At 46.4% G+C, this 25,649-nt stretch overlaps 2 protein-coding genes across 2 annotated transcripts; one reads left to right on the forward strand and one right to left on the reverse strand.

Moving 5' to 3' along the window:
* The first annotated feature begins 3,738 nt into the window (after nucleotides 1–3,738).
* LOC125703103 (1-acyl-sn-glycerol-3-phosphate acyltransferase alpha-like) lies at nucleotides 3,739–9,217 on the forward strand. Its single transcript, XM_048967142.1, has 6 exons — nucleotides 3,739–3,938; nucleotides 4,759–4,892; nucleotides 5,278–5,453; nucleotides 5,873–5,968; nucleotides 6,123–6,195; nucleotides 7,457–9,217. Exons 1-6 carry the CDS (start codon nucleotides 3,754–3,756, stop codon nucleotides 7,603–7,605), a joined length of 813 nt encoding a protein of 270 aa, XP_048823099.1. The 5' UTR covers nucleotides 3,739–3,753; the 3' UTR covers nucleotides 7,606–9,217.
* Nucleotides 9,218–9,282: 65 nt separating this feature from the next.
* Nucleotides 9,283–24,575, reverse strand: LOC125703183 (myeloperoxidase-like). The gene is given in 14 exon segments (XM_048967317.1): nucleotides 9,283–11,537; nucleotides 11,972–12,209; nucleotides 13,315–13,485; nucleotides 14,659–14,911; nucleotides 15,067–15,227; nucleotides 15,916–16,231; nucleotides 16,313–16,513; nucleotides 17,375–17,504; nucleotides 18,570–18,693; nucleotides 20,618–20,793; nucleotides 21,329–21,422; nucleotides 22,140–22,371; nucleotides 23,820–23,839; nucleotides 24,512–24,575. Coding segments are annotated over 14 exon segments (2,403 nt in total). The 3' UTR covers nucleotides 9,283–11,314.
* Between the last annotated feature and the right edge of the window lie 1,074 nt (nucleotides 24,576–25,649).

Genomic DNA, 25,649 nt, shown 5'->3' on the forward strand with positions numbered 1-25,649 from the left:
CATGAAGGTAGCAAAATGCCCCCGGTGTGTAGGCTGACAAGCATCAGCCTGGGCATGCCTTCAAGACAGAAGGGTTCTCACATGCAAACATGCCCTGGCAGTGTGTTGAAGCACACTCCGTGATAAAATTGCTTGTGCTGAAGGATTCAACAGAGGCGATGGGTGTGAGACGCCTGACTGCACTGGATGTTTGTCTCAGTCTCTGACTTTTGTTTTCTAGTATTGGTAAGAGGATGCATTCGTTACCTTTCGACTTCAGCAATTAACTTAATGAAGATGAAATAGAACAGTTCAATCAGAAGAGACCCTCAAAGATCACTGAGTCCAAATAATTGGCCCAAAATCACCCACGATCCTTCTGTGTGCACAGAGGACTTGCTTTCAGAATTTCATCTGAGTGCAAAGTCGAAATGTGGAAAACTGAATCAAACTTCTTAGGCTGATCAAACTGCCTATCAAATGCACGAACTGCATGCACCACAGGATCAGGGCTTTGCAGGAGATTCTCACTAGACAGAGAAAAAGCATTCTTCCCCATCGTAACAGTGCGATGCTGAGACAAGGACTAAAGAGTTGTTGGGACTCCATTCTTGGAGTTATTCCAGCCTCACCTGGAAAAGTCTGTAAGCAGATCTGTGTGGTGTTGGGATTCACCATGCCCCAGGCAGCTGGTTGGACTGCAGATCTCCAAGGTCATAAATTTTTCTACACAATTCTTTGATTTACAGTGATAACCTGCTCTATTTTCCACTTCTCTCTGCTGTCCTGTTCTCCAGGAAGGAAAGTCCAAGAGCACAAGTTCTTCTGTCACAGATGCCAGAGGAAGCTTCATGAATCAGCATACATTCCCTTGTGGAAACACTTCTCTTTCTATCATTAATGGGAAGTTCCATCTATTTGTTCACTCATAAGTAAAAACAAAAAGCTTACCTGTGCCTTGTACAACTGGGTTATATGTGGTTTCATCATGGAGCTGGATCATGACAAATACAGCTTCCTTGTCTCCCTTCTCTAATATATTTATCCTGCAATCCTTTCAAAGCTTTTAACATCAACGTTGGTGTCTGTATAGCTGAGATCCCTTTACTACCACTCTCCTTTTTTGAGGACTGATGTGGTCCCTGGCAGTGAGCAGTCCCAATACTTGGCCTTTCGATCACTTGTTTCAATCTGTTCCAGTGGAGAAATTTGTGCCAGCACTTTCCAGTGGGAACTGCCCCCATTCCAGTATCCAATCCTCCAATTTCATCTTGAAATAATTCTTTCTCACTTAGAAGTCAACTGTGATCTTTGACTTCTTTAAAGATAGTGGGTAACTAGTGCTAGGATGAGAGGGAACGGCCTCAGGTTGTGCCAGCAGAGGTCCAGGTTCAACGTTAGGGAAAACTCCTCCAGAAGAGTGGTGATGCATTGGCACAGGCTGCCCAGGGACATGATGGAGTCACCCTGGAGGTGTTCAGGGAAAGGGCAGATGTAGTACTTAGGGACACAGTCGGTGGGCTGTGCTGGTGGATGGTTGGACTGGATGACCTTAGAGGTCTTTTCCCACCTTAATGATTCTGTGATTCTATGATTCCATGTGCTTGCTGTGAACAAGTTAATTTTCTTAATCTTTCTGCATTACATTAGACATCATCTTCTGACCAGCGTTTGGCTTAGCAGAGTTGTGAGTCAGAGTCTTCTTGATGAAAGCTCTTGATGAAGCTTCTTGATGAAAGCTCTTAGTACAATCAAGACCCCCCGCCCCCTACATAAGATGAGTTTAAATTTCTCTGAAGAGGTTTCAAAGACCCAGGGGGAAATGGGAGTCAGCTGAACACAGGTATGTTTAGTCCGAAGGTCAGGAGCTTCATTAGAGCTGTCATTTCTGAAAACACCTGGAAGGTTATGCAAGACCTTCTGGAATGGGAGTGTGATGGGTCTTGATCCAGCAGATCCTTGCAACAGAATAAAATTATACCAGAGGATTTCAGTATCAGTGGGTTTGGAGTGCAAAGTGAACTGATTATCCCTTCACTGTGAGTTAGGAATGGCATCACTTTTATTACATCTTGCATTTTCCCATACTCGTAAGCGACATTACCAACTGCTGAATGCCTCGTACACCCAGCAGCCTTGCACACTCTTGCATATCTGGCATGTTTTTGAGACTGGTCCCTTTCACAGGCATTGTATCACAGGAACCTGTCTCCTAGTAGATCAGGATGGAAAAACTGCTCATCAAATCAGCCTCCAGCAAAGTGTGAAAGACCATCACTGATCTGGGTAGGGTTAGTAGGGGACGGGGCAAAGTTAATAGGCATTAGGTACGTAATTGTGTCCTGGGTGCCCAACTCTGCAACAGCAAACAGAGCGGTGAGGAGGCTGTGGCTGAAATGCTTTGCTTTGGCTGCCTCTCCTGTGGTTACCAAAAATCCTTGAGCAGTCACTTATCTCCAGCTTTCCCACAAAAAGCAAGATTGCTGGGTAAGCCCAGGGAACAAGGAGCACAACCAGTGCCTCGCTGTTATGCCTTTCCTCTCTTTGTGAGTTGCTGCTGAGTCTTCTCCATTGTACTGTTCTCAGGGGTTTGATTTTGTTCTTCAGGCTTTGGTGACATCTGCTATGGTTTTATGGGTCCCCTGAAGGTCCTTTGAGAATCTGTAGATCTCAGTACTGTTTGGAATTTACCACTGTTCATTTTATTCTTCAGTCCCATTGCACAGATCCTTTTCACGCTCACTCTTTAGGAGCTGAAACACTGTCAGCACACTCTCAGGTTCTACTTGCAATACCCTGATTTACCTCTTCACATATGGAGATGCTGTCTGAAGACACGCCTGCCTCTGGCCATGGAAATGTCACTTTGTTTATCTCACTGTCTAGACACGTGTCATTTTTTGTCACTTTTCCCACTCCAGCTGAGAATGTCCGATTGCTGAGCACAGTGCCTCTAATGTCCATATGTGTGGGGCAGGGGCTGTCAGCTGTGATCAATGCTTTTCTCTTACTTTTTTCCATAATGTCCATATGTGTGGGGCAGGGGCTCTCAGCTGTGATCACTGCAGGGGCTGTCAGCTGTGATCACTGCTTTTCTCTTACTTTTCTCCATAACACCGATTTCTGGTTTCCAGGACCTCTTGCAGTCAGCTCACAGTTCTCATGCACAGAGCTTGACACAGAAGCACGCTTGTGACAGAGGGCTCCTGCCCTATAGAATCACAAAATCACAGAATCATTGAGGTTGGAAAAGACCTCTCAGATCATCCAGTCCAACTGCCCACCTACAACCAATGCTGCCCGCTGCCCAGCTCCCTCACTGCCACCTCCCCAGGGCTCTGGAACACCCCTATGGACGATGACCCCACCACCTCCCTGGGCATCTGTGCCTCTGCATCACCATTCTTTCAGATAAGTTTTTCCTAATATCCATCCTAAAGGAGGGCTGTGTCCCCAAGCATACGGTGTTCAGCCAGCCCACAGCCACATACGCACCCTCCACATTACAGAGCCTTGCTATTGCATGTTTGCCTCTGCTTGCCAGCCAGCTCCCACACACAGCAGCTCTGCAGCTCCCTTGCTAAACCTGCTTTCTGCGGTTATATTCACTATGAGCTCCAGCCTTGCAGAAGCGTCTCTCCTGAGTCTCATTCCATCATTGCACCACCTACACATAATGATCAGAAGAATCTAAACTCTGCTCCACAACATCGGGTGCCAGTTGCTCATTGACTGCACTGTGCAACGCTCCTCTGGTTGACCCTGGGCTGAAGGATGGAGCTATTGCTTCTTCACTACCCATTTACTTTCCTGCTCATTGCAGTTCTAATCCTTTGCTGGCTGTATCCTACATTCAGATACTTCTGCATGATGACCTTCTACCAGGTGTGGATCTTCACCATCAGCTTTCTGGTTATTATCATTGCTCTTCCTCGTGGCCGCAGCTGCGAAAATATGAAGTAAGTTGGCTGTGGCCTCTTTGTGCTGTGGGCATTGATGGAAGAAGCTTGCACTTTGCATGGGAGGGTCCTGGGAGCTGTGCTGCAGTGGGGAGAAATTAGTTGCACGCTGGAATGCACAGCAGCAGTGCACATTTGGGGAGGTGGGTTAGGTGGGAGCTGGGGTCAGCTCTGCCACACAACAGCCCAGCCCTTTGTGGCCTCCTGAGGCAGTACAGAGGCAGGATTCACTCCGCCAGAAGGCGTAAGCTGCAGAGCAAGGTCCCAATTCTCTCCTCTCTGAGCCTCAGTTTTTCACTTTAAGAAATTTTCTTCAGTTCTTGACTTTTGTGCCTGACTTTTTTTTCTTTATTTTTCCAATGTCTACCTGTCTTCCAGTGGCAAAATCACTTCTCTTCCCACTATTTGGGCAACAGGGGTGCCAGGTGCATGGCAGGTTTGCTGCAGCCCATACACACAGCTCAGCAAGTTGAGAGTGGAGTAGAGTACAAACAGGTGCACTATGAATTTGGGCATTATATTCAAATACATATGGGCTGGTATTCAGCTGATCCACACAACTGTGGTATTTGGAGTTAGTAGGCCATTGGTCTAACCTATCCCAAAGAAAACCTGCCAGCTGCATTTGTTTTCTCCAGTGGCAGCTGAAGAGCCATTGTAGTTGCTTTTCTCCTAGACAGAGAAGTCAAATCTGGGACTATGGACAAACAAGCTGCTTCTCAGGAGAAGTCTGTGAGGTGGGCTGGTCTGGAAGATCGGTGTTTTGTTCCTTTGCTCAATTTTAGTTTCTCTTTAGCTCACATCTGTTCCCCTTTTCCAGGATTCTGCGCATGGCGATTCTTTCAGCCAAATATTTCCTTGGTATCAAGATAGCGGTGAAGGGCGAGGAGAACCTCAGCACTAAGAAGCCTTGTGTGCTCGTGTTGAATCACCAGAACTCGCTGGACATTATGGGTACGTGGGGAGCCCCATCCTGCCTTCTCCTCCTTGCTACATAGTTATGAAATCCCTAATAGCACAGGCTGCTAGGAAGTCCTTCCCACTTAGCCCCAAGCCCTGGGTGTGTTCTGAGGCAGCAGAGCATAGCAGTGCTAAGGAAACTTCACTCACCCTTCCCGATAGAACTGGGATGAGAACACCAGCAGACCACAGTGGTGTCACAGTTATTCAGTGTTGGCAAAAGCTCTGGGTGGGAGGTTGGTCTACAGATGCCCAAAGTCCCTTTTCCAACATCTTGTCATGGGGTGGGAGCTGCAAGCATGGCGTTCCCCAGAGCAGAGGGCTGGAGGGAACCTCCATGTAGACGAAAACTTTCTCTGTCCTTGTTCTTCCCCTCCAGTGATGATGCAGATATTACCAGATCGCTGTGTGCCCATTGCAAAGAAGGAAATACTGTACATGGGCACTTTTGGCCTCGCATGCTGGCTTTCAGGCATCATTTTCATTGACCGTAAGAAGAAGGAAGAGTCCATTGCTATCTTGACAGAGGTGGCACACGCCATGCGCAAAGATAACGTGAGTGGACGAGACTTCTTGTGGAGAGCAGGAGGCACTGGAAAATGTTAATCTTGATGTGGATGGAAAGTGATCCAGTTCTTTGGACTGTGCACTGAGCAGAACCTCTGGTGGGTTAGCTGCGCTTTGGGCCCAGAAAGTGCTTGAGGCAGGGGAAGTGAACGCCTCTGCATAGTCAGGAGCAAACAGATCAGTCCCAGGAGAATATGTGGTGGAGTCACCATCCCTGGAAGTGTTCAAGAAACATGTAGATGAGGTACTTACGTTTGTGGTTTAGTGGGCAGTGTTGGTGGACAGTTGGAATGGATGATCTTAGGAGTCTTTTCCAATCTTAATGATTCTATGATTCCATGTCTGTGCAGTGATTTAGAATAGCAACTGGAGATGCCTCCATCTCAGTGTCTTCTCCCCTCCTGCAGTTCCATGTCTTGATCTTCCCTGAAGGAACTCGCAATCACAGTGGCTCCATGCTGCCCTTCAAACGTGGGGCCTTCCAGCTGGCCGTGAGAGCCCAGGTGAGAGCCGCCTTCCTCCTGCCCTTTGGGATGCAGTTGGGCCACCAACAACCTGGTCCCTCACTTCCCTTTGGACTGAGCACCCACCCATCCATACCTGCAGGTGGTACAGGGCGATTGATAGATTCACTCACTGCTGACTGCTTCCCCACAGATCCCCATTGTTCCTGTAGTGATCTCTTCCTACAACAGCTTCTACAGCCAGAAGGAGAAGAGATTCACATCAGGTGAGGATCACCTGAGGCTGGGTGCTTGCATGGCCTCGGAGGAGCCCTGATGTCGGTGGGAGATAACCATGTGCTTATGTGGGGGCAGAATCTTGGGCTTCAGAGGGAAAAGGTAGAAAAAAAGTCTTTCATTTTCCTACAGAGAAAAACAGCCCACTTTGTTCCGCCCCTTTCTTCCCTGATGCCAATCCAAAATGGGCTTCTGCAACTACCTATCCTCCCTTAGGCCAGCACATGCTTTATCCTAGGAGCAGGGCTTGCAGCTGAAATTCTCATTCCTGTCATCATTTGAACCTCTGCAGTCACTTCCCTGAAGGCAGACATCTCCAAGACAGTCAAACGCTCCATTATCTGTTTCTACTCAACTTTCTCTCACTGGGCCTATTCTGTCCCCTGCTGGCCATGCAGGAACCTTTCAGTCCTGGAAGCATTCCCCTGCTGGCAGTTTGATGGGAGCACGAGCACGGGTTCCAGATGTTTAATGTGTGGCGTGGGTTTATGCCCTCCTCTTTTGGGAAGCTCTTCTGCATGCTTCAGTCCACCACCTTTGCAAGGCTCTGCCAGCAACACTTCTGGATCTTATTTCCTAGCATACATGTAAAGGCATGCAAAGGTGTTGAAAAGCAATGCAGGCGCTCCCCAGATGTTGAGGTATCTGGCAGGCGGCATCTTGTCTCCGCTGGCCAGAACAAGGGCCCCTGGGTACAGGAACAGAAGAGTGTGAGGAAAACTCCCTAGTTTAATTTTTCCGTTTGCAACAGTCCGTGCCTCCTGAGAGAGGTATGATATATCTCAGCAAACCAAGGATTGCTGGAATGGTTTATCTCATCCCATTTCTAAAAGAAAGAACTCTGCTGAATTCAGTACACATAGATCAGAGCATGACCAGTTTGCATGCATTGTGCTACAGACCTCTCATTCTCTTTGCTCAGACAGACTCTGAGGTCTAGGGCTACCATATGATGGATGAGTTCTTTCCACCATTCCACATGTTGGTTTGTTTTTGTTTTTGTTTTTGTTTTTGTTTTTTTTGCATTGGATGTAGTCAGACATTTGTGCATGGTGGTCTCTATGGACAGGGAAAGTCTGGTTTGGGTTTTTGCTATGTGCATCTGGGTTGCTACACAGCTGTTGGTGTGTGAAATAATGTCTTGCACCTATTTCTGTCTTGTTCCTTGGCTTGCACCAGTTGCTCTGCTTTATCTTGTATGCAACACTTACAGCACTCCCCCTCCCTGACCTTCCTGTCTTGCTCTTCCAGGGACGAGCACCATCCAGATCTTACCAGCAGTGGAGACAGTTGGTCTGAGCTCAGATGATGTTCCCAAGCTCACTGAGCAGGTCCGTGACTCCATGATGAGTGCCTATCAGAGGATATCAGGAATGACAAATGGGGATTCCCATGAATGATCCCACAACCACAAAAAGGCCCAGAAGCAGAAAACACAAAGCCTGCAAGCCTGACAGTGACAGGCAAAAGCATGGAATCATTTGATTTGGAAGGGACTCTTGAAGCCAACACCCACAGCTCCATCAGTGCTCAGAACCCCTCCAGCCTGACCTTGGCTGTCTGCAGGGATGGGGCACCCACCAAACCTCTGGGCAACCTGTGCAGTGCCTCACTGCCCTTATTGTACAAACCTTTCTCCTTGTATCCAATCTAAATTTCTCCTCTTGTCCTGTCACAACAACCCCTGCTAAAGACTCTGTCCCCTTTCTTACAGCCCCTTTAGATACTGAAGGCCGCCCTCAGCTCTCCCCACAGCCTTCTCCTCTCCATGCTGCACAGCCCCAGCTCTCAGCCTGTCCTTGCAGGGATGTGTTCCATCCCTGGGATCATTTTTCTGGCTCTCCTCTGGATGCACTCCAACAGCTCCACGTCTCTCCTGTGCTGAGCACTCCCCATCTGGACGCGGTGCTCCAGGTGAGGTCACAGCACAGAGCAGAGGAGCAGATCCCCTCCCTGCCCTGCTGGCCACACTGCTCTGGGTACAGCCAGGGGATGGTTGGCTTTCTGGGCTGTGAGGGCACACTGCTCGTGCCCAGCTGCCACCCACCGGTACCCCCAGATCTTTTTGGCAGAGCTGTGCTCCATCCTTACACACCACAGCTTATACTGATAGCAGGGGTTGCCATGACCCAGGTGCGGGTTCCCACCACTCATTCTGACCAGGTCTCTCTGGATGGCATCCTGTCCCTGAGGCACACTGACCACACCACACAGCTTGGTGTGATCCGCTAACTGCTCAGGGTGCACTCAATCCCACTGTTAATATCACTGATGGAGATCATAAAGAGCTCTGATCCCAGCGCAACTCACAACCAGTTCCTCATCCATTGAACAGTCCACCCATCCAGTCCATACCTTTCCAGTTTGGAGACAAGGATGTCATGGTGGACCGTGTCAAAGAAAAATGTCCCCAGAAGAAGAAAAACGTTTAAGTGGTAAAATGGTGGTCAACTTCCTTTCTGAGAACTGTGCTTCCTGAGCTCTATGGATGGACACTCAATGGACAACTGGACAATAGTTTGTAATCTTAACCCTGAGAGCTTCTCTCCATCTTGGACCCCAGGACAAGGTGAATCTTTTCTGTGACCATTGCTGTGTGCTTAATCACCTTAAAAGCCAACAAGATGGAGGCATTTATCCTAGAGTCTGTGGCCATCCTGCCTGAGGAGTTGGTTGTCTTGTTAGAAAGTCCCTTGGCCCTCCTTTTAGGCAAAGGGAGGCTTTGTGTTCCATGGTTGGTCAGATCTTGAAAGCACAAAGGGAATGTGCCCACAGGATTTAGAGGCAAACTGCAGAAATGCATCACTTGAAGTCCTTGTCTTGCCCTGAAAATGATTTCTTTACGCAACGTTTTTTTTTTAACCTCATCCGCAATGGGAGAGACAGCTCCTGATTTCTGGAAGCTTCCTGGTTTTTCCCTGTCTTCTCTATGTCCTCAACACAATTTCTGTTGCAGATGAGGGAGAATAGAGCACGAATAAGATATAAAATAAACACACTTTAAAAGCTTGAGTTTCAGGTACTGAGCTTCTTTAAACCATGGGCTGTACTGTGATTAAAAAGGAAAAGTGGTTTGTGTTTGTGTATGACCAACTTTGGTGGCCATGGCCTGGAATAGACAGCAGCTCTCTTAAGTTTTGGGACAGATGTCTGACGTGCCAGAATGGATGCCAAAAGTCAATGAGCGCAATTAAGAATTTTATTAATGCCCAGCAGAGTTGTCTCTGTGCTTCAAAATGCAGCTGAATTCTCCAGTGTCTTCAGAGACTGAAATCTCACTGTGAACTGGAAGCAGCCCCCAGAATTATGCTTTTGTGCAAAGGAAGAAGGACGTGATGGGTGTTGCAATAGAGATTACGTGAACTTGCTAAACTCTGAGTGCAGCAAAGAATAAGGAATTTGATTTAGAAGGCTAAATCAGCATGTAATAAACTGCAATTAAGAGATTATAATCAAGGACAACATTTGAAACCTGTTTCATGCAAGCGCTTTGGCTTCCAGATTTGCCACCCCTTTATGACGGGGTGTAGAAAAATGGCTGTGCCTTTAACATTCCTAAAAACACAGAGCACCTAACCCAGTCTTGTAAAACCCTGACAAGTTTTAGGGCAAGAGATGGCCAAACATGAAGGATTGCACTGTTTTACACATCCGTGGGATAATCCCATCACAGCAGAGCAAAAACAGCAGTAGACTCAGTCCTGAGCTCCTCTCTGGAAGCAGGTGCCAGAGCCTCCATCAGCTGCAGTTGGCTCAGCAGGACATATGGGCAGCAGGTTCCAAAAAGCAATGGGGTGCCATCATTGGGAGTTTCCAGCACTGGTTGCAAGAGCAGGATTAGAAACTGCCCATGAAGCAGAAAGGGCTACTGAGCATCAGAAAGTGTTTGTTGGGCATCTACTTCTCTCCATATTTCCATGTCACTGCATAGCTTAACATAGCAATAGGCCAATAGGAACATCATGGCAGATAGCCTGGTTCACCTGTGTCTTGTTTCACCTCTGGGACACTGTGGTCAAAAAGTACCTCCAGTGACCTGGAACCTGAAGGCCCTTTGGAATTGTGCTTTTCGGGACAAACTCATGGTGCTTGAGGAAGTTTCACTCTGAGCTGTTGGTTTTCAGTGCCCTGCAATTTCACTGCTGGCAGGTTATGCAAAGGCAACTCAGCTTCCTCCCAGCCTGGTGATAAAAAGGTCACAGGAAGCGGCTCAACGTGTCTCACTGACCATAAGATGAAGTTCATAAACAAGTCAGGAAGCTGCTGCTCAGAGGGAAGGGAAGTGACACCTTTAGGTTTCCAAAGCAGTCACCACAATTCAGCCCTTATGCCCAGTGTCTTTCTTACATACTGGTATTCCTCTCACATACTGTGAATGAAACTGACCATGGGAACTGCGTGGAGATATCTGTGCTCTGTGCAGGACGACAACATGATAATCTATATGTGGGTTGATATAAGGAAAAACTCCTGCTCTGTCTTCTGCAAGATTCTGTTTTCTTCACATCCACATTTCCAGCTGGAAGAGCTTATGCCGAAGTACATGTAGTTGGAGACATGTAGTTGTCTGTTCTTTATATAAAGGCACTCTTGTACCATCCTGTATCATAATCATGGCTGTGTGTGTTAGACTACTGTTGTGTCAGGCCATGCGCTGTCAAAATAGCTCTAGATACTCCTCAAAATACTGCAAAGCTTTAGGAAAGGCAAGGGGAAAGCAGAGACTTAGTCTGGCAGAGTAGAAGATTAAAGTGGATTGAGTAATCCTGATTGATTTCTTCATGGACATCTTTGCCGTGAAGGAAGACTCTGGCTGGAATAGATTACCTGGCTTCGAATACATTGCTGAGGGAAGGACACAGGGACTTGGACAGGGTGGATTGTCTGGGATCTTCCATCTGGTTGATAGAAGAGTTACCTTCTAAGGGATGGACTGCAAGATCAGGCTGACAGCACTGATCACTCAGCACCCCCACTCAGACGAGTGGGGCTGAAGGGATGGTCACAGTGTGCCTGGGGGCAGGATCACCCCGATGACCTTGATTCCTTTATTTCTTTCTTAATTCTTTTATATTCTTTCTTGGAGAGCGTTCAAACGAGGGAAATCTCCTACGTACCTTTGCTGCCCCTCTCAGGCTCATCTTTCCAGGCTGAGAGATCGAGCACGTCAATCTCATGGCAATCAACAAAGTTCCCAGGGCTGCTGGCCCTGAACATGTCCCTGGGTAGCTTTTTGATACGGGTGTTGTCACAGATCACTCTTGGCATTGAGATTTTTGTCAGTTCTTCCAACTGCTGCGGAGTGAAAACTCCTGGGTTCTCCCACCAGAACCTGCAACGATATTTTCAGAAGCAACTTAACAGTATTCTTGAAGTGTTTAGTGATGGCTGTTTCCCAAAATAGACACCTGGCCCAGGTGAATCTCTGCTCAGATCCACCTTCATGCATCAGGCAGTAAGCACTACTCTTTGGAAAGAAGTCTGGATTCTGCCACGCTCAGCTGCCTCTTTAACTTTATCACTGGGACACAGGGACTGATCCTTCCCTTTAGCACCCTGAGAGCAAATCTCACCTCAGGCAGAGACTAGTGCAGATCACCCTTGGGCTGGAGCTGGCATTCCTCAGCCACGTGTGTCTCTACAAATCAGCTGTTAAGAAAGAGCCCTTTGGCAACCGAGGCTAAAACCAAAGCATGAGCCCTGCTGCGAGCACTCAGTGACACGTGGGAGGTGGGGTGGGAATGGCATGCTCTCAGAGACACCTACCTGTCCCCATCACGCAAGTTCCTGAACTGGGTGCCAATGATGCAGGCCAGGAGGGGCCCAACTCTGCCCCGGGGAATGAAGGGCTCTGCAATTGCCCCAATCCAGAGGTCAATATTGTCCGGTGTCCCATACAGGACCATGAACTTCTTGGCCAGTTCACTATTGCCCAGCACCTCAGAGAGCTCATCCACTGTTTGAGGCTGGGAGAGCCCACAGAAGCGCCTCCAGGCGTTGTAACCTGCAACAACGGGGACAGAAGCTGCTCAGAGCCCCTGCCGTCCACCTGTCTGCCTACAGTAAGAGCCAAACAGACCCCACAGCCCTCAGCAGCATCTTCCTACGGTACTAAAGGTTCTGGAAGACATTCATAGTTGGATAGAAACAGTTACAACAAATGCTATGTCAGTGTTAAGGTTTTTAGTGTTAGGATCAGAGTTAGGATTAAGGGTTAGAGTTGCAGTTAGGGTTCGGTTTGGGTATCGTTGGGTTAGGTTTAGGGTTGTGATTTGCTGCAGGGTTAGGGTTTTGGTTGGGTTAGGGTTAGTGTTTCTGGGTTGTGTTGGGGTGATAGTTTAGGGTATGGGTTTGTTTTAGGATCACAGTTAGGGTTTTCACTAGGTTTAAGGTTGGAATTTAGGATTAGGGTTAGTATTGCCGCTAGGGCCTGGGTTAGTTTTAGGGGTACGCTGAGGTTTGGGGTTAGAGTTAGTTTTTAAGTGCCTTTTAAGGAATGCATACACTAAACAAATATTTTGGGTCTTCTGCATGTTCAGCATAATCTGCCAATTCAAACCACCTGGTGCTGAGCATAACTGGATCTGCTCTTACATCTTTGGGAGGCAACATTTCCAGGATTAAAATCCTAGCAAATAGCACCTCGTGGTTGTGTTTACCCCAAAAACACCCATTCCTCTGCAGCATGTGGAGCCAATCACCACTGAGGGCACATGCCACTTCCGTTCAGAGCTGTGGATTGTCTGAAGACGTGGAACAACTCTTGGTGGGCAAAGAGCATATGCTTTGAAGAGCTCATGTGAAAACTGAGCTTGGTTGATTGGGGCTGTGTCTGCTCTACCCCTCACTCTTTCTTTGCAGTACACCATTGCTTCTACCCATCTCTAACAAATTTTTCCAAGTATCACATTTGCCTCCCAAGCCCTTCTTAAACTCTTTGTGAATCCCCCAGAGAAAGATCTTTACAACACAAAGAGCTCTTCTCTGAATCTGACTGCCATCTCAAATCAAAGTACCATTTTTTCCCCATGGGCGTACATTCACAGAGCTGCTATGACCAGTAAAGGAAACAGAGCATTGCCCACAGGACAGGGCCTGAGTCTCCTTACCTGGAAGTCCATGGTCTCTTCCCCGCTGCAAGTTCAGAGCTGCTAGATCCAGACCCATGATCTCTGTTTGCTCAAAAAGGTGGTTCTGCAGCTCCTCAACCAGCATTTGATTCTGTTTCATCAGTTTCGCACGATCCACCACCATGCCGCGTATCAGCGGATCGATGCCACCTGCACTCATTGCAAACCAAAAAGAGACTTTTTGCCAAGTTCCAGCTTTGGTGGTCCCTTTCCAGCAGATGGAGCGGTGCTGTGTTAGATGTTTTTTCTACTCTGAGCAGTGTGTTCACCTAGACTCACATTTCCATTCCAACATATGAACGTACATATGTACGAATCTGCAAAACCCAGTTGATGAGGCTTCTCCTTAGCAACTATACTGCCTACTTCTCCCATTCCCTCAGCATACATACATGCACTTGTTACCCACCAGGACCTCCCAGTCCTCTTCTGCAGAGCTGCTCCTCAAGCAGTCAGTTCCCAGCAGGTACTGATGCATGGGATTCTGTCCAATGTTTTGTTTTGCAATTTGTTTTTGTTTAGAATTACCTACCAGTTAGCAAATGTGTTTTAGAAAATGAAATGTGAAAATGAAATCAGTTTTTGTCTCTTTTTGTATGTTTTTCAAAGCCATTAAGAAGACAGAATCATTAAAACACAGCAGAAATTAGTGAATTTGTATACGTCAGAATATTTTCCGTAGTAAAATAATTCATTTTGGAAGAGGCAACCATCTTTCTTGGGAAGATTCTTGCCTGAAGACATTAACTGTCTAAGAGCTGGATCGTGCAACTCCCTTTGGAGTCTTGAAGAGGGAGGGCCACCATTAGAAAGCAATTATCCCATCAGTTGGATTGGATGCATTACCCTCTGACAACCCCTACCAGTTACAGAAGGATATAAACTGTTCTCACTGGCCTCTCTTTTTACTGAGTGATACTTGGCAGTGTGAAAGAAGGTACAGAATTATATGTTCTGATGGAAAATCTGAAATGGCTTCTCATGGTTGGAGTTGGTGCTGGGTAGCATTCAGTGGTTTGAATATTACATCATGCAGCTTTTGGCAGGGCTCCTTCACCTGGGTTCAGCGCAGGGCCAGCATTGTTGGGCTGCATTTGGAGACATTTCTACAGGACTGTCCTGATACCCCACATCTAGGAGACCACTGAGCCTCTTGGGGAGACATGTCTGCTTGCAAGATGAATGGCACTATAAGTGGTGAAACCAGTTAAATAAATGGTGCTAATTTTTGTGAGTCTATGCTTGCATGTCTTACCAGCATATCTGCACCGGAGAGTCAACTTCAGGACCGAATCAGGACTGCTGGCAGCCCCGAGTTCTTACCTTCCATTATAATTCTCCATGATGCACAGAATGTCAGATGGAGAGGGACGTGGGAAAGTGAACCCATAGGCTGAAAGCTGTCATCTAAACGGGATACAAAAGGCTGCACTGAGGCGTGACCGAATCGGAAGGCCAGGGAGAAAACATTTGACACCGTTGGATCCACACTCTCGTTGTAACCGCTGTACGAGGGAATCCACCTGCTGGTCTCCTCTGCAAGCAGAAGTGGTATATAATCTCTGTATGTTATTATCTGAAAAACATACCATAAAGGTAGAACAATCAGCAGCTGCAGCAGAAATGACATCAAATTCAAAGAGAATTTGGAATCTCCATGAGTTCTTCAAGGAATAATTTTGCTGCATTTGGAGGAGGAAAACAATTTCTAGGAAGAGCAGTGGTCACTACCTGGGTCATGGCAGCTATGATGTTTCGACTCTCCTGGTAAAGCTTTTCTCCATCCCAGTGAGGATTTAACTTCCCCAGCTTTGTCACCAGGCGATTGTGCTCTCGGAGGAACACAGTGTGCAGAGCAGAAAGTCCCAAGTTCTCTGTTACCCGTTTGTCACCTACAGATGAAAGTGTTTTAGGAAACTGGTCAGCTGCTTTATATTTCCACAGCAGATTTTGATGGTAGGGCAGATATGTAGTGTTGTTGGTTAAGTTTCCTAGCAGTTTTCCTAAGCCTCTGGTTACGTTTCCTAGCAGTCATCAAGTCATGCCAGATATTTCCAGCACAGACCAAGAATTTTCTTTCTCCCTCTCCAAATAATTTAGCCAAAACCATTGGAGAACCATAGAAAAGACATGGAAAAGACCTCTAAGACCACCCAGTCACCCACCTACCACCAACATTGCTCACTACGTCCCTCACTGCCATATCTCCACGTGATCATCCCCAGGAACGGTGAAAAAGGGATTTGGGCAATTTGGACTAAATTGCACTTGTTCATGAAGCAGCTGTAAATATCTCATTTTATGACAACCTGCTGTCTGTCTTCCTCTTGTACCTTAAGGCTTTTAGCAATCTTCCTTTGCATGAACGTTTGGTTTTGAAAATGTCTCAGCTCCCTCAAGCTATAAACACCTTTGAGAGATCTATGAATGTGCTTTCAGCAGAAATGGTGGAGGCAACTGGGAGAGACATGGTGAAGTCCCTCCAACAGCTGAAGGTACAAAAATGAGTCTCTCCTCGTGCACCAAGGGGCTCTTCTCACGGGCAGTAAGAGTAGAAATTGCTGTACAGATGCACCTTACCAGCTCTAAAGCAGGGGATGTTCATGCTCTTGTTTGTGAGCACACAAACACTTTTTGTTTTGTTCTCAAAGGGCAATAATTCCAACCCAGCATCAGTGAAATTCTGGTTCACAGCCATCAGACCCAGCTGGTTTGTCTGGTTCCTGAGGCTCTTTGCCACAGACTCCTCGCTGCCGTACACCATGCTGGCATCAATGAAGGAGGTGACAGCATTGATCTGCTCACGAGTGAACGTCCAGGGACTGCACACAGAAGCTGACTGGATAAAAGGCATGCAGGAATTTGATTTCAGCATCCGCGGGTCATCGGGGGGGAACTAAAGGGAAGAAACATAAGTAATGCCTCAGAGAAAGCCTTGTGGTTGTGTCTGTTTGTTCCGGGACGGAAGTCATGGTACCTTAATTGGGAAGCAAGGGGGCCTGAAGCTGCAGTCAGCATCACAGTGAAGCTCTGGGTTTGCTCCTATGCCACTGGAAGGGGCTAAGTCTACATCGTGGTTGACCCATTGGCCCCACTGCATGAAGAAAAGAGAAAGCTCTTGATCTTGAGTGATGTTCTCATTGGCTGTATGAGCAATTTCATTGGACACTTTTCGAACCTGCAGAAAATCAAAATTGAGATGCGTGTGACTGTCCGTGCCAAGGGGAATTCACCTCCCAGTCTAACTCCCATTGTGAAACCATGGATAAGACGGTCTCAAATGAGCCCTTAGGAGTTAATTATTGCATTACATAGAATGACATTATGCTTCAGTTGGACCTAAACGGGTGTGATATGCAGCCTCTAACCCTTTGGCAGCACCGTCTTAACTCTGTAGTCACCCAGCCAAGCCTCCCCTTACAGCAGGCCTGAGCTCAACCTGAGGGATGTGCATATACCCAGAAAGAGAGAAGATGGCTGAGGGAAGATTTAGGTTGGACATAAGGAAGAAGTATTTGCAGTAAGGGAGGTGAGGCATTGGCACAGGTTACCCAGAGAGGCGATGCAGACACCCAAGGTCAGGCTGAAGGGGCTCTGAGCACTGATGGAGCTGTGGGTGTCCCTGTGCATTGCAGGGGTGTTGGGCCAGATGGCCTTTAATGGTCCCTTCCAATTTGAATGATTCTATGAGAGCACCAGCATCTTACTCCTTGTACAAAAATCCTGGCATACCTGAGTGCAGGATGGTGCTGCCTGCACCCAGCCTCAGGATGCACACTTTGGAAAATACTTTGATCTTGCCCATGCTTTGGCCCATGCCCTTGCCCATAGTGAAGTACTTGCATCATTTTTTCTTTGTCTCATGAGCTTAAGACATACCTCAGTTTGAGAAAATTATTTGCACCTGAGGTCACAGAAAAGGATCATTCATTTCACACTCTAGATGTTACCGGTGTTCCAAACTGATGGGTGCAGTTCAACCCAGGCCAGTCTATGATTCTATCAGTAATGTTATCCAGGCAAGTATAACTGTTCTCACCAGTGGGAGTGGAAATGCATTATAAAGCTTTCCTTCAGTTGCTCCTCTGGGAACAGACACTCCATCTTCATATGCTGCTGGGAGCCAGCGAGCGAATGCCTGGTTGGAAACCCCCAAGTGAGGTTTCTTTCTGGAACATCAGAAAAAAAGCCAACGCCAGTATTATTTCAGAAATGAACAGGCTTGTAAAGATAAATCATAGAACCATTAAGGTTTGAAAAGACCTCTAAGATCATCCAGCCCAACTCTCAGCCTCGCAACCAGCATTGCCCACTGACCATGTCCCTCATGATTGGCAGCCTTTGGTCCATGTCTGCCCACTCCAGTAGCAGGGGTGATAGCCAGGAATCATTGAGAAGTAAGCAATACCAAGATAATTACTGTAGATAAAAATTAACTTTTTAACATCAAGAAAAAATTCCTGATGACGTATTAATTTTATTTGGAATTTCTGTCTCTGTAGCATCTCTGTCTCTGCTGCTGCTCCACACAAACTCACAGTCTCACAGTATGGCCATCTCCAACTATCAGAGGAGCTGTGCTTTTGTCCACCTGAGGCCACTGACCATCTTGGAAATCCTCTGTTGAATCCTACCCAGTTTTTGCACATCCCTCTTGAACTGCGGGGTGTTCAAACCTGAAGGACCTCTAATAGCAGGTCATGCTATGATCCGCTGACCTTATCTGAAGTGTGAATGCACAGTGAGAGAACTGCTGAACATACCTGTGCTATCTCATGGTGTGCATTTCAAGTTGAGCAAGAGCCTTTAAAAATATTCCCATGTCACAGTGTGACATACTTGGTGGGGTATACTGATATTCACAGCACCCATGAGACACATGCTTTTAAAAATATTGCTTGTGTACTCAGTCTAAGACATGTGAAGTTTGAAATCCAGCCACCAGCACTCTCACCAGATTCAAAGTGTGATGCCTCCCAATGGCTGAGGAAATTAATACTGCTGTGCCACAGAGGAGATAAAGCAGTATTCTGGGGCCTCAAGTGGAGAGAGGGGCTGAATTTCATGGCTCCCAGATCTTCTTTTCTCGACTTTTAACCTTCCCCCACTCCCAAGAAGTCCTTGGAAGCAGCACATGGAAGCGATGGATTCATATCTGATGTTTTCAAGACATGAGATCTTTTTCCTGCCCGTACGAAGCAGAAAGGAAACATCAGTTACATCACAGGTCCTACCTGTTGTTGCACTCTCCAGTAATGGTCCGGAAAATGTCGCCCCCTGGGCATTTAACGGAGCGAATCTGATAGCCACAGCCAGTTTCTTTGGAAATCATCTCCTTCTGTTCCCTATCCAATATGTCTGTGAAAGAAACGATGCAAAATGACATCTGCTCTTAAGAAATTGTATTTTATCATCTCAGCATTCTCAGCTGATGATTGAAGTTTTCTGTATTATTAGTAATGTCAGCACCCACTGCACCAGCATCTAATGTTATTTCACGCTTCCTCCAATTTAAAGCAGGAGAAAACATGCTCTTGCTGTGGAATACATTCTGTCACTAATAGAATCTGTCTACTTCACCTCTCAGCAGCACGAGAGCCTTGGTGGGGATCACAGAGCAGGTCTGCACTGCGTGTCAGCAACAGAATCCCTCCAGGTAATGCTCCTTCTCAAATCTTAAATGCCCAATGGTTTCAGTGAGCTCAGAGACTGAGCTTCATGACTCATCCATGAAGAAGGTTCATGCACCGCCTTTAAGGTGCCCAGAGTTAACCAGAGACTATGCTAGGGGTAGTTACATTGACTCAGGTCATGACTCGCCCTAGCAAATGGAGGTCTCCACTTATCCTAATTTTGTTACAGATATTAGTTCCATGGCATTTATTGGTATAAGAGCACATATGCAAAAATATGCTGTGAACCAGCTGATACTCGGAACCTGAATTCCCCAGAATAACTTCTGCCTCTGAGTCTCTCTCTGTGCCACATATCATCAGCTCATCCAGAGTCACTCTGCTCTAGTAGCTAAATCCACCCCTATTAAGCAGAGTCTGTGGAGGGTCCAGTATGTGCTGCAGTTGCACAGCTGCCCAGGGAGCTGATGGTCACAGTCCCTGGAGGTGTTCCAGAATCATGGAGATGTGGCACTCAGGTTATGGGAATGGTGGGGTGAGCTGGGGTTGGACTTGGGGATCTGGGAGGACTTTTCCAACCTTAATGATCCTGTGATTCAGTGATGCCCTCCTCAGCCAGCTGCCAAGAATGTGGGTTAAAACACCTTCAGCCAAGCGCCTTTATCTCTCTAATGAACTGCTGTTCAACCCAAAACTTACCCTGTGTGTAGTCAGCTTCAGCTGGGACAAACCCTACCCCAAGAAAAGGGTCTGATGAGATGTGAGACATAGATGGTGAGCCTTAGAAGTGACAGATGACACCACAGAGCTCAGCCCTAATGAAGTCTTTCACACTGACAGATCGTCCATGTCAGCTTGGTGGATGCAGCCCCATCCACAGAAGAGCTGCACTGCAGCACAGCGCTGAGCCCAGAGAGACCACTGAGCTGTGGCAGGGTTTAGCTCTAATCAGCAAGGTTATATGACAGTTCTTTTCTTTGTTCTAGTAATTAATCCATTGGGAAGAAGGCAGGGTGTACCATGCAGACCTCTGGAAGGATTTGAAGAACTCAGTTTGTTTGATATCTCAGAAACATTCCGTCAAAATAGATAAGAAATTGCTAATCTCTGGATCCTTCCTGTTCTCTAGCATGGGAGGACTGGGCCACATAGAGACATGCTAGCTGTGAGCTGGGTCAGAACTGTGGAGATACAACATCTGTATAACATCTGGATTTTCACTGTTAAGTTGAGGCCTAAACACTTCTGTGTATCGGTAGTGGATCAGCTCAGGAAGTGCAGTCTCCTAGTGCTCAGCCCATTATGCCCCAGGTTTATCCCACTGATTTCTAGCGATCCTGTTACTATTCCACTCATCCTCTCTTGATATTATCATCAAAGACAGGAGCAGAGATACGCAGTGCCACAGCTGATGACTGAAACACCAGGTGGTCCAGGTCTGCCTCTGAGCATCTTTCAGCCCCTGCACACCAGCACCCTTCAGGCAGGTTGACACCAGCTGGCAGCCTGGGGAAGGGTTTCCCCAGTTATCAGGATCATGGCAGGGCTCTGTAATCAGCAATCTGGGTCAATGCAGAGCTGCTCTTTGACACACATGCTGTGGTAGCTTTTCCTTCGCTGGCAAGATATTTTGGTCTATAACACATTACCTGTAATGTTGAATCTCATCCTCCTGGACTGCTTCAGCTTTCTTTTGAGGAGCTTCAAAGTAGTTTCCAAGTAGTCGGCAGCACGGACTGCAGATCTGGTTCTTCCTACTGGATCCTTTAAGTGCTTCAGGAAATCCACTGGGCTGGCAAACTCATCCCCTAGTTTTTGCTGTAAGCTAAACAGAACAGAGCTTCGTGGGCTGCCTACTCTGTAAACACCTCCTCTGCCCTGTGGGGCTGGTGTACTTAGATGTGATGGAACTAGCAGGTCCCCAGGCACGCTGTCCTCTTCTATAACAACCTCACTGCTCCTCAGATTTGCACATCTCTCTCTCTCAGTAAAATTTTGGGAAATGAGTCATCGTGACTCCTTTCGGGTTTGCTTTATATCCTTGTCAGAATAAGACCTATTAATCTATGTGAAAAGCTATAAAAATTGTTTTTCAGTGATGGAATAAGACGTTACATTTAGGATGTCACAGTATATATTCTATGAGCAGAGACCATCTTGGATATGTTGCTTCTGTTCCTGTTCATTCGTAGAGAGAGACCCTCCCCCAGAGGTCAACCTGCACTGCCACACCACCAGCATCCATCTCTGACATCGTGGGCCAACATCGTAAAACAGGAGGCAGTACTTTCGGAGCAGCCCTCATAGGTTCTCTCTTACTGCCTCATAACGTTGGAGCTTTCGTGCAAAAAAGGACTCACCACTTCCGAGCACGTGAATACGCCGCGTCCACCTGCTGCTTGGCTTCACTAATGCTGCTCAGGAGGAGCGAGTCCGACAGCACTTCTGAGCCCTCTGCTCAAAAAGGGGGAAATAAACAAGCTGAGATACGCTCTATGTGCACAAGGAGCTCTGCGTCCCACTGCATCACATTCCCACTGTATTGTAGTGTTACATTAATACCTTTATCCATGTTCCTCTCGCTCATCTACTTCACCCCACTGCTGAGGTTCTGAAAATCATGGGACTGTAGATGACCACCAAATTATAGTTTTTTATCCAAGTCAAACTTGACTCTCTTGACTTCGAGAGGTTTTAGGGAGTTAACTTTCACCTTTCTTATTCAAGGTATTCTTCTCTGTAAAGAGGGATATTCACTTGGGACGTGCATAGAGGAAACCTGATATATGGGCTGTGACCAATCTTCCTGCCATAAAAAGATATTCATGTCCTCGAGAGACCCAACATAGATAATTCTCTTAGGCACTGACTTCACTGCTAGTGGGTAAATTTCAGATATATTGGATATATTTCAAATACATTCAAGTCCTTTTCCCTGGAGGTGTTTGAGAACTGTGGAGATGTGTCACTGAGGGATGTGGTCAGTGGGCTCGATGGGATGGGTTGGGGTTGGACGTGGTGATCTTAGAGGTCTTTTTCAACTTTAAGATTCTACAATTCTATATTGAAACTGTAACGAGGTAATAATCAGACTGACTTGGACTCAAATCCCCCACCCAACACCACACCTCTTCAAGCAAAAGAGCAACAGAGAGAGAAACAGAAAATTACTGTTTAATGAGGAGTCTGATGCCCCAACTGAGCAGAATGTGATGAGGGATCCTAGGAGAGCCATTCTCAGTTTTATACCTAGAGGGAAACACAACATCATTCTCAGCTCACTCTAAGTGAATGTGCAGGGATTCTCTGAAGCATCAGAAGAGATTGACTGATGTGCTAGCACAGGCCCTCCAGCACGTATGTGTGGATATACATAGCATATATACAATGGCAGGTGGCTCCCCTGGAAGGAGACACTTAACTAAAAGATTGCAGTTATACATATGTATATATATACATAAAAGTCATTTTGTCAACATTTTAACTGTTTAAAACAGGAAAAAAAAGGCAAAATAAGGAAGAATTAATGAACTTGCTGCAATGGGGAGGGAGGAGAGCTCTCTTTTCCCACTTCTCAAAATAAGTGCATTTCAGCTATGCTGGGAGAAGGAATTAAGAATAAATAATGGTTCTTCATGCCCTACTCTATCCTCTCATCTCCTTGTGCTCAGCCAAGGAATGCATCAATACCAGTAGCAGTAACATCCAAAGGGCTAACTAGGGATATAGGAATAAAAAGCACTCATCTTACCTGCCATCTCTGCAGAACTGGTGAGACTAGGAAAGCAGCCAGTCTTATATAGCATCTGCAGCAGGGCAGGAATCAGCTGGGTCTGACCTGGGAGTGGCCAAATGGGGAGAACTTGGGAACAAGTTGAGACAAAAGGAAATACCTACTGGCTGGCTTGCCTGGATTGAGAAAGTTGCACACTTCTCCATCCTTTTTTTGTAAATGTTGACTTACTTTTTGGCAAACCAGTTAAAAAGAATAAAGGCACACAGCTCTTTTCTACTAAGTGAAAGGGACCGTCTGAATTTTATGAAAGTAAACGGTGGCGGTGGGAGTTAAAAGGAGTCAGATCACCAGTGATTTGGAAATGAGAATAAAATCAGTGCTGCTCCTTGTGGGTGGCAAAGACTGGACAAAGAACAGAGCAGTTGCACAGAACAAGATGGAGCAGGGGGAGGCAGGGCTGCGCTTCCATGGGCAGACAGGAAGGTGAGAAGGAATTTACCTCTTTGAACAGCAGTCAAGATTGTTCCAAAAGACAGAGCTGATGACTGCAATGGGAAAAAAGTGCTACACATGTCCTTGTGCCTGGTATAACTGCCACACAAAAAAGAACTGTGGTTTGAGTTCAGTTTAAGTAACCAGCTCTTTAGGCTCAAACAAGCCCTTAGAGAAGCCCATCAATTTACCAGAAGAGAGATTAAGTACTGACTTAGAGTTTGCATGCATTTTAACACCCCTTATCAGCCATGAAGAGCTGAAAGCAAAGCCCAGTGCTAAAAAGAGGGGTACATTCCTGTCCCTGCTCTTCCTCCAGCATTCTACTCACAGTCTTCTCTTCTTTGGTGTAGGAGCAGCACCTACAGGCTGTTCAAACCAATGGGGGATGTGAAATCCCTACTTCTGCTGCACTGTGGATCATCTCTGCATTCTACTGGGGAATGAGGAACAACTGCAAACTCATCTGACTTGACCAAAAGATTGTCAATTGGAAATAAGTATTACGAAAGACAAGAAAGAACCAACATCAGACAGTATTTCTATACTGCATTCATCTTTAATCTCTTGATAATATCAGCTCAAGATCAGATAGAAGAGATGGGTGAGTGCAAGCATGTTACTGTGGAGTAATAAACTCTGCCTGCCAATAGATCAAGGGGCCCAAAATTTCGGATGGTAAAAAGCCTAAAGCCATAAAATGGAATTGCCAAATACAGGGCCTGAAGTAGACAAAAGTAAAGCAATTTTCAAATAACTGTGAAACCTTTGAGAAAAGGATTAGTCCAGAGACTGGTCAGGCGCATTAACAGGAGCAATAACATTCCAAAATGTGTTAAGCACCATGACACCATGGTATGTGGTATATGGGCAGGTATTCTAGAACTACAAACTGCTGACAGAAGTTGGAGGAGAATCTTAGAATCATAGAATCACAAAATCATCAAACTGTTTGAGTTGGAATGGACCCTAAAGGCCATCTATCCCAACACCTCCAGCTGATCAGGGCTCAGAGCCACATTCCCTGGCCTCAGGTGTCTCTGAGGATGAGGCATCCACCGCCTCTGTGGCAAACAACACCACACATCTGCTTTGTTGACTTTTCCTCTCCTATGACTGTACCCAACTCGCTCTGATCCACACAAGATTAGACATTAGTGGACTCCGCAGTGTTTGAGAGAGTCCAGGGATAATTTATGTCTGAATAACAGGATATTTAGGTAGTTCTGCATCCACCAGGATGTATTTTCTTCTAGATCAGGTTTTTGATACTTGCTTACAAGAATAACTGGAAGCAGGGTCAACTAGAACTCACCTGCAGCACCTTCTTCTTTCTCCTCCTGCCCTGACTGGCTTGGCACAGTTTCTTCAGCAGTCATTGCTGACCCTTGCTCATCACACTGGCAGTTAAATAATCAGACACTTTGTCAGCACTGCCAGAAGTGCATCCAAGCAGACAGAATTTCCAGTTCCTCCTTCTGAAGAGAGTCAGTCCAGATCAGCCCTGCACAGTGTCCTTCATTCTGTACCAGGAATTAATGCTGTTCTGTTTGATCAGAAATCAGTTACTGTCCAGAATAAACCCTTCCCCACTTCATCACTGTTACTTATTGTCATTATGGAGATCAGCTATTGTGAGGAGACGACACTCAAGAGGAACTTGTTATGGATGATCAACTAAGTAAATCCCACAAGATTAAGAACCCAATCCTTCCTACTCTTCAAATATTTACACAGACCTTACAAAGCCAAAATAAATAAAAATACAAGGAAGAAAACTGAAAACAAACATACATTATGTTAAATCAAACACATGTATACACTGGTGAAGGTTAGGTTTGCAGGAACTGAAAATGCAAAACCTTCTTTCCTCCTCTAAAATTTCATTTTAGATGCAGAATGTGGCTGAGTCACCTGTCCTTTGCAGGTGTGACACTGGATGTGTCCTGCATCACAGCCCAGGTCCACCTCTGTTACCCAGGGCTTTCAGCTGCCCACCCCCATCTAGGCATTGCAGTGTTCTGATGCCATCTGTTGAGCTTCAAGAGGAAACTGGATAGCCTGCCCATCGAGGCCGAAGTCCATTCAGCAGAGCATTCAGGATGTATGGGGAACTGGAGCATTAGTTATTGATTAGTTAGCCTATCTCAATCACAAGAGGTCCTCTGTCAGTTCTCCTCTCTGTTCTGAGTGCATAGTTTCAGAGTTCTTCTCTTTTGGACTCTTGAAAACAACCCGATCTTTATAGTTAAGTAACCCACAGATGCAAAAAGAAAAATCTTATATTCTTTAGTTTCCGTCTTAAAAGCAAAAAAGAACATAGAATCATGGAATCACTTGGGATAGAAGGGATCTTTAAAGGCCATCAGGTCCCATTCACTGCAGGCACAGGGACACCCACAGCTCCATCAGTGCTCAGAGCCCTCAGCCAGACCTTGGCTGTCTGCAGGGAT

The sequence above is a fragment of the Lagopus muta genome, chromosome 20 (genome assembly GCF_023343835.1).
Source record: "Lagopus muta isolate bLagMut1 chromosome 20, bLagMut1 primary, whole genome shotgun sequence".
In the NCBI taxonomy this organism is placed as follows: domain Eukaryota; kingdom Metazoa; phylum Chordata; class Aves; order Galliformes; family Phasianidae; genus Lagopus; species Lagopus muta.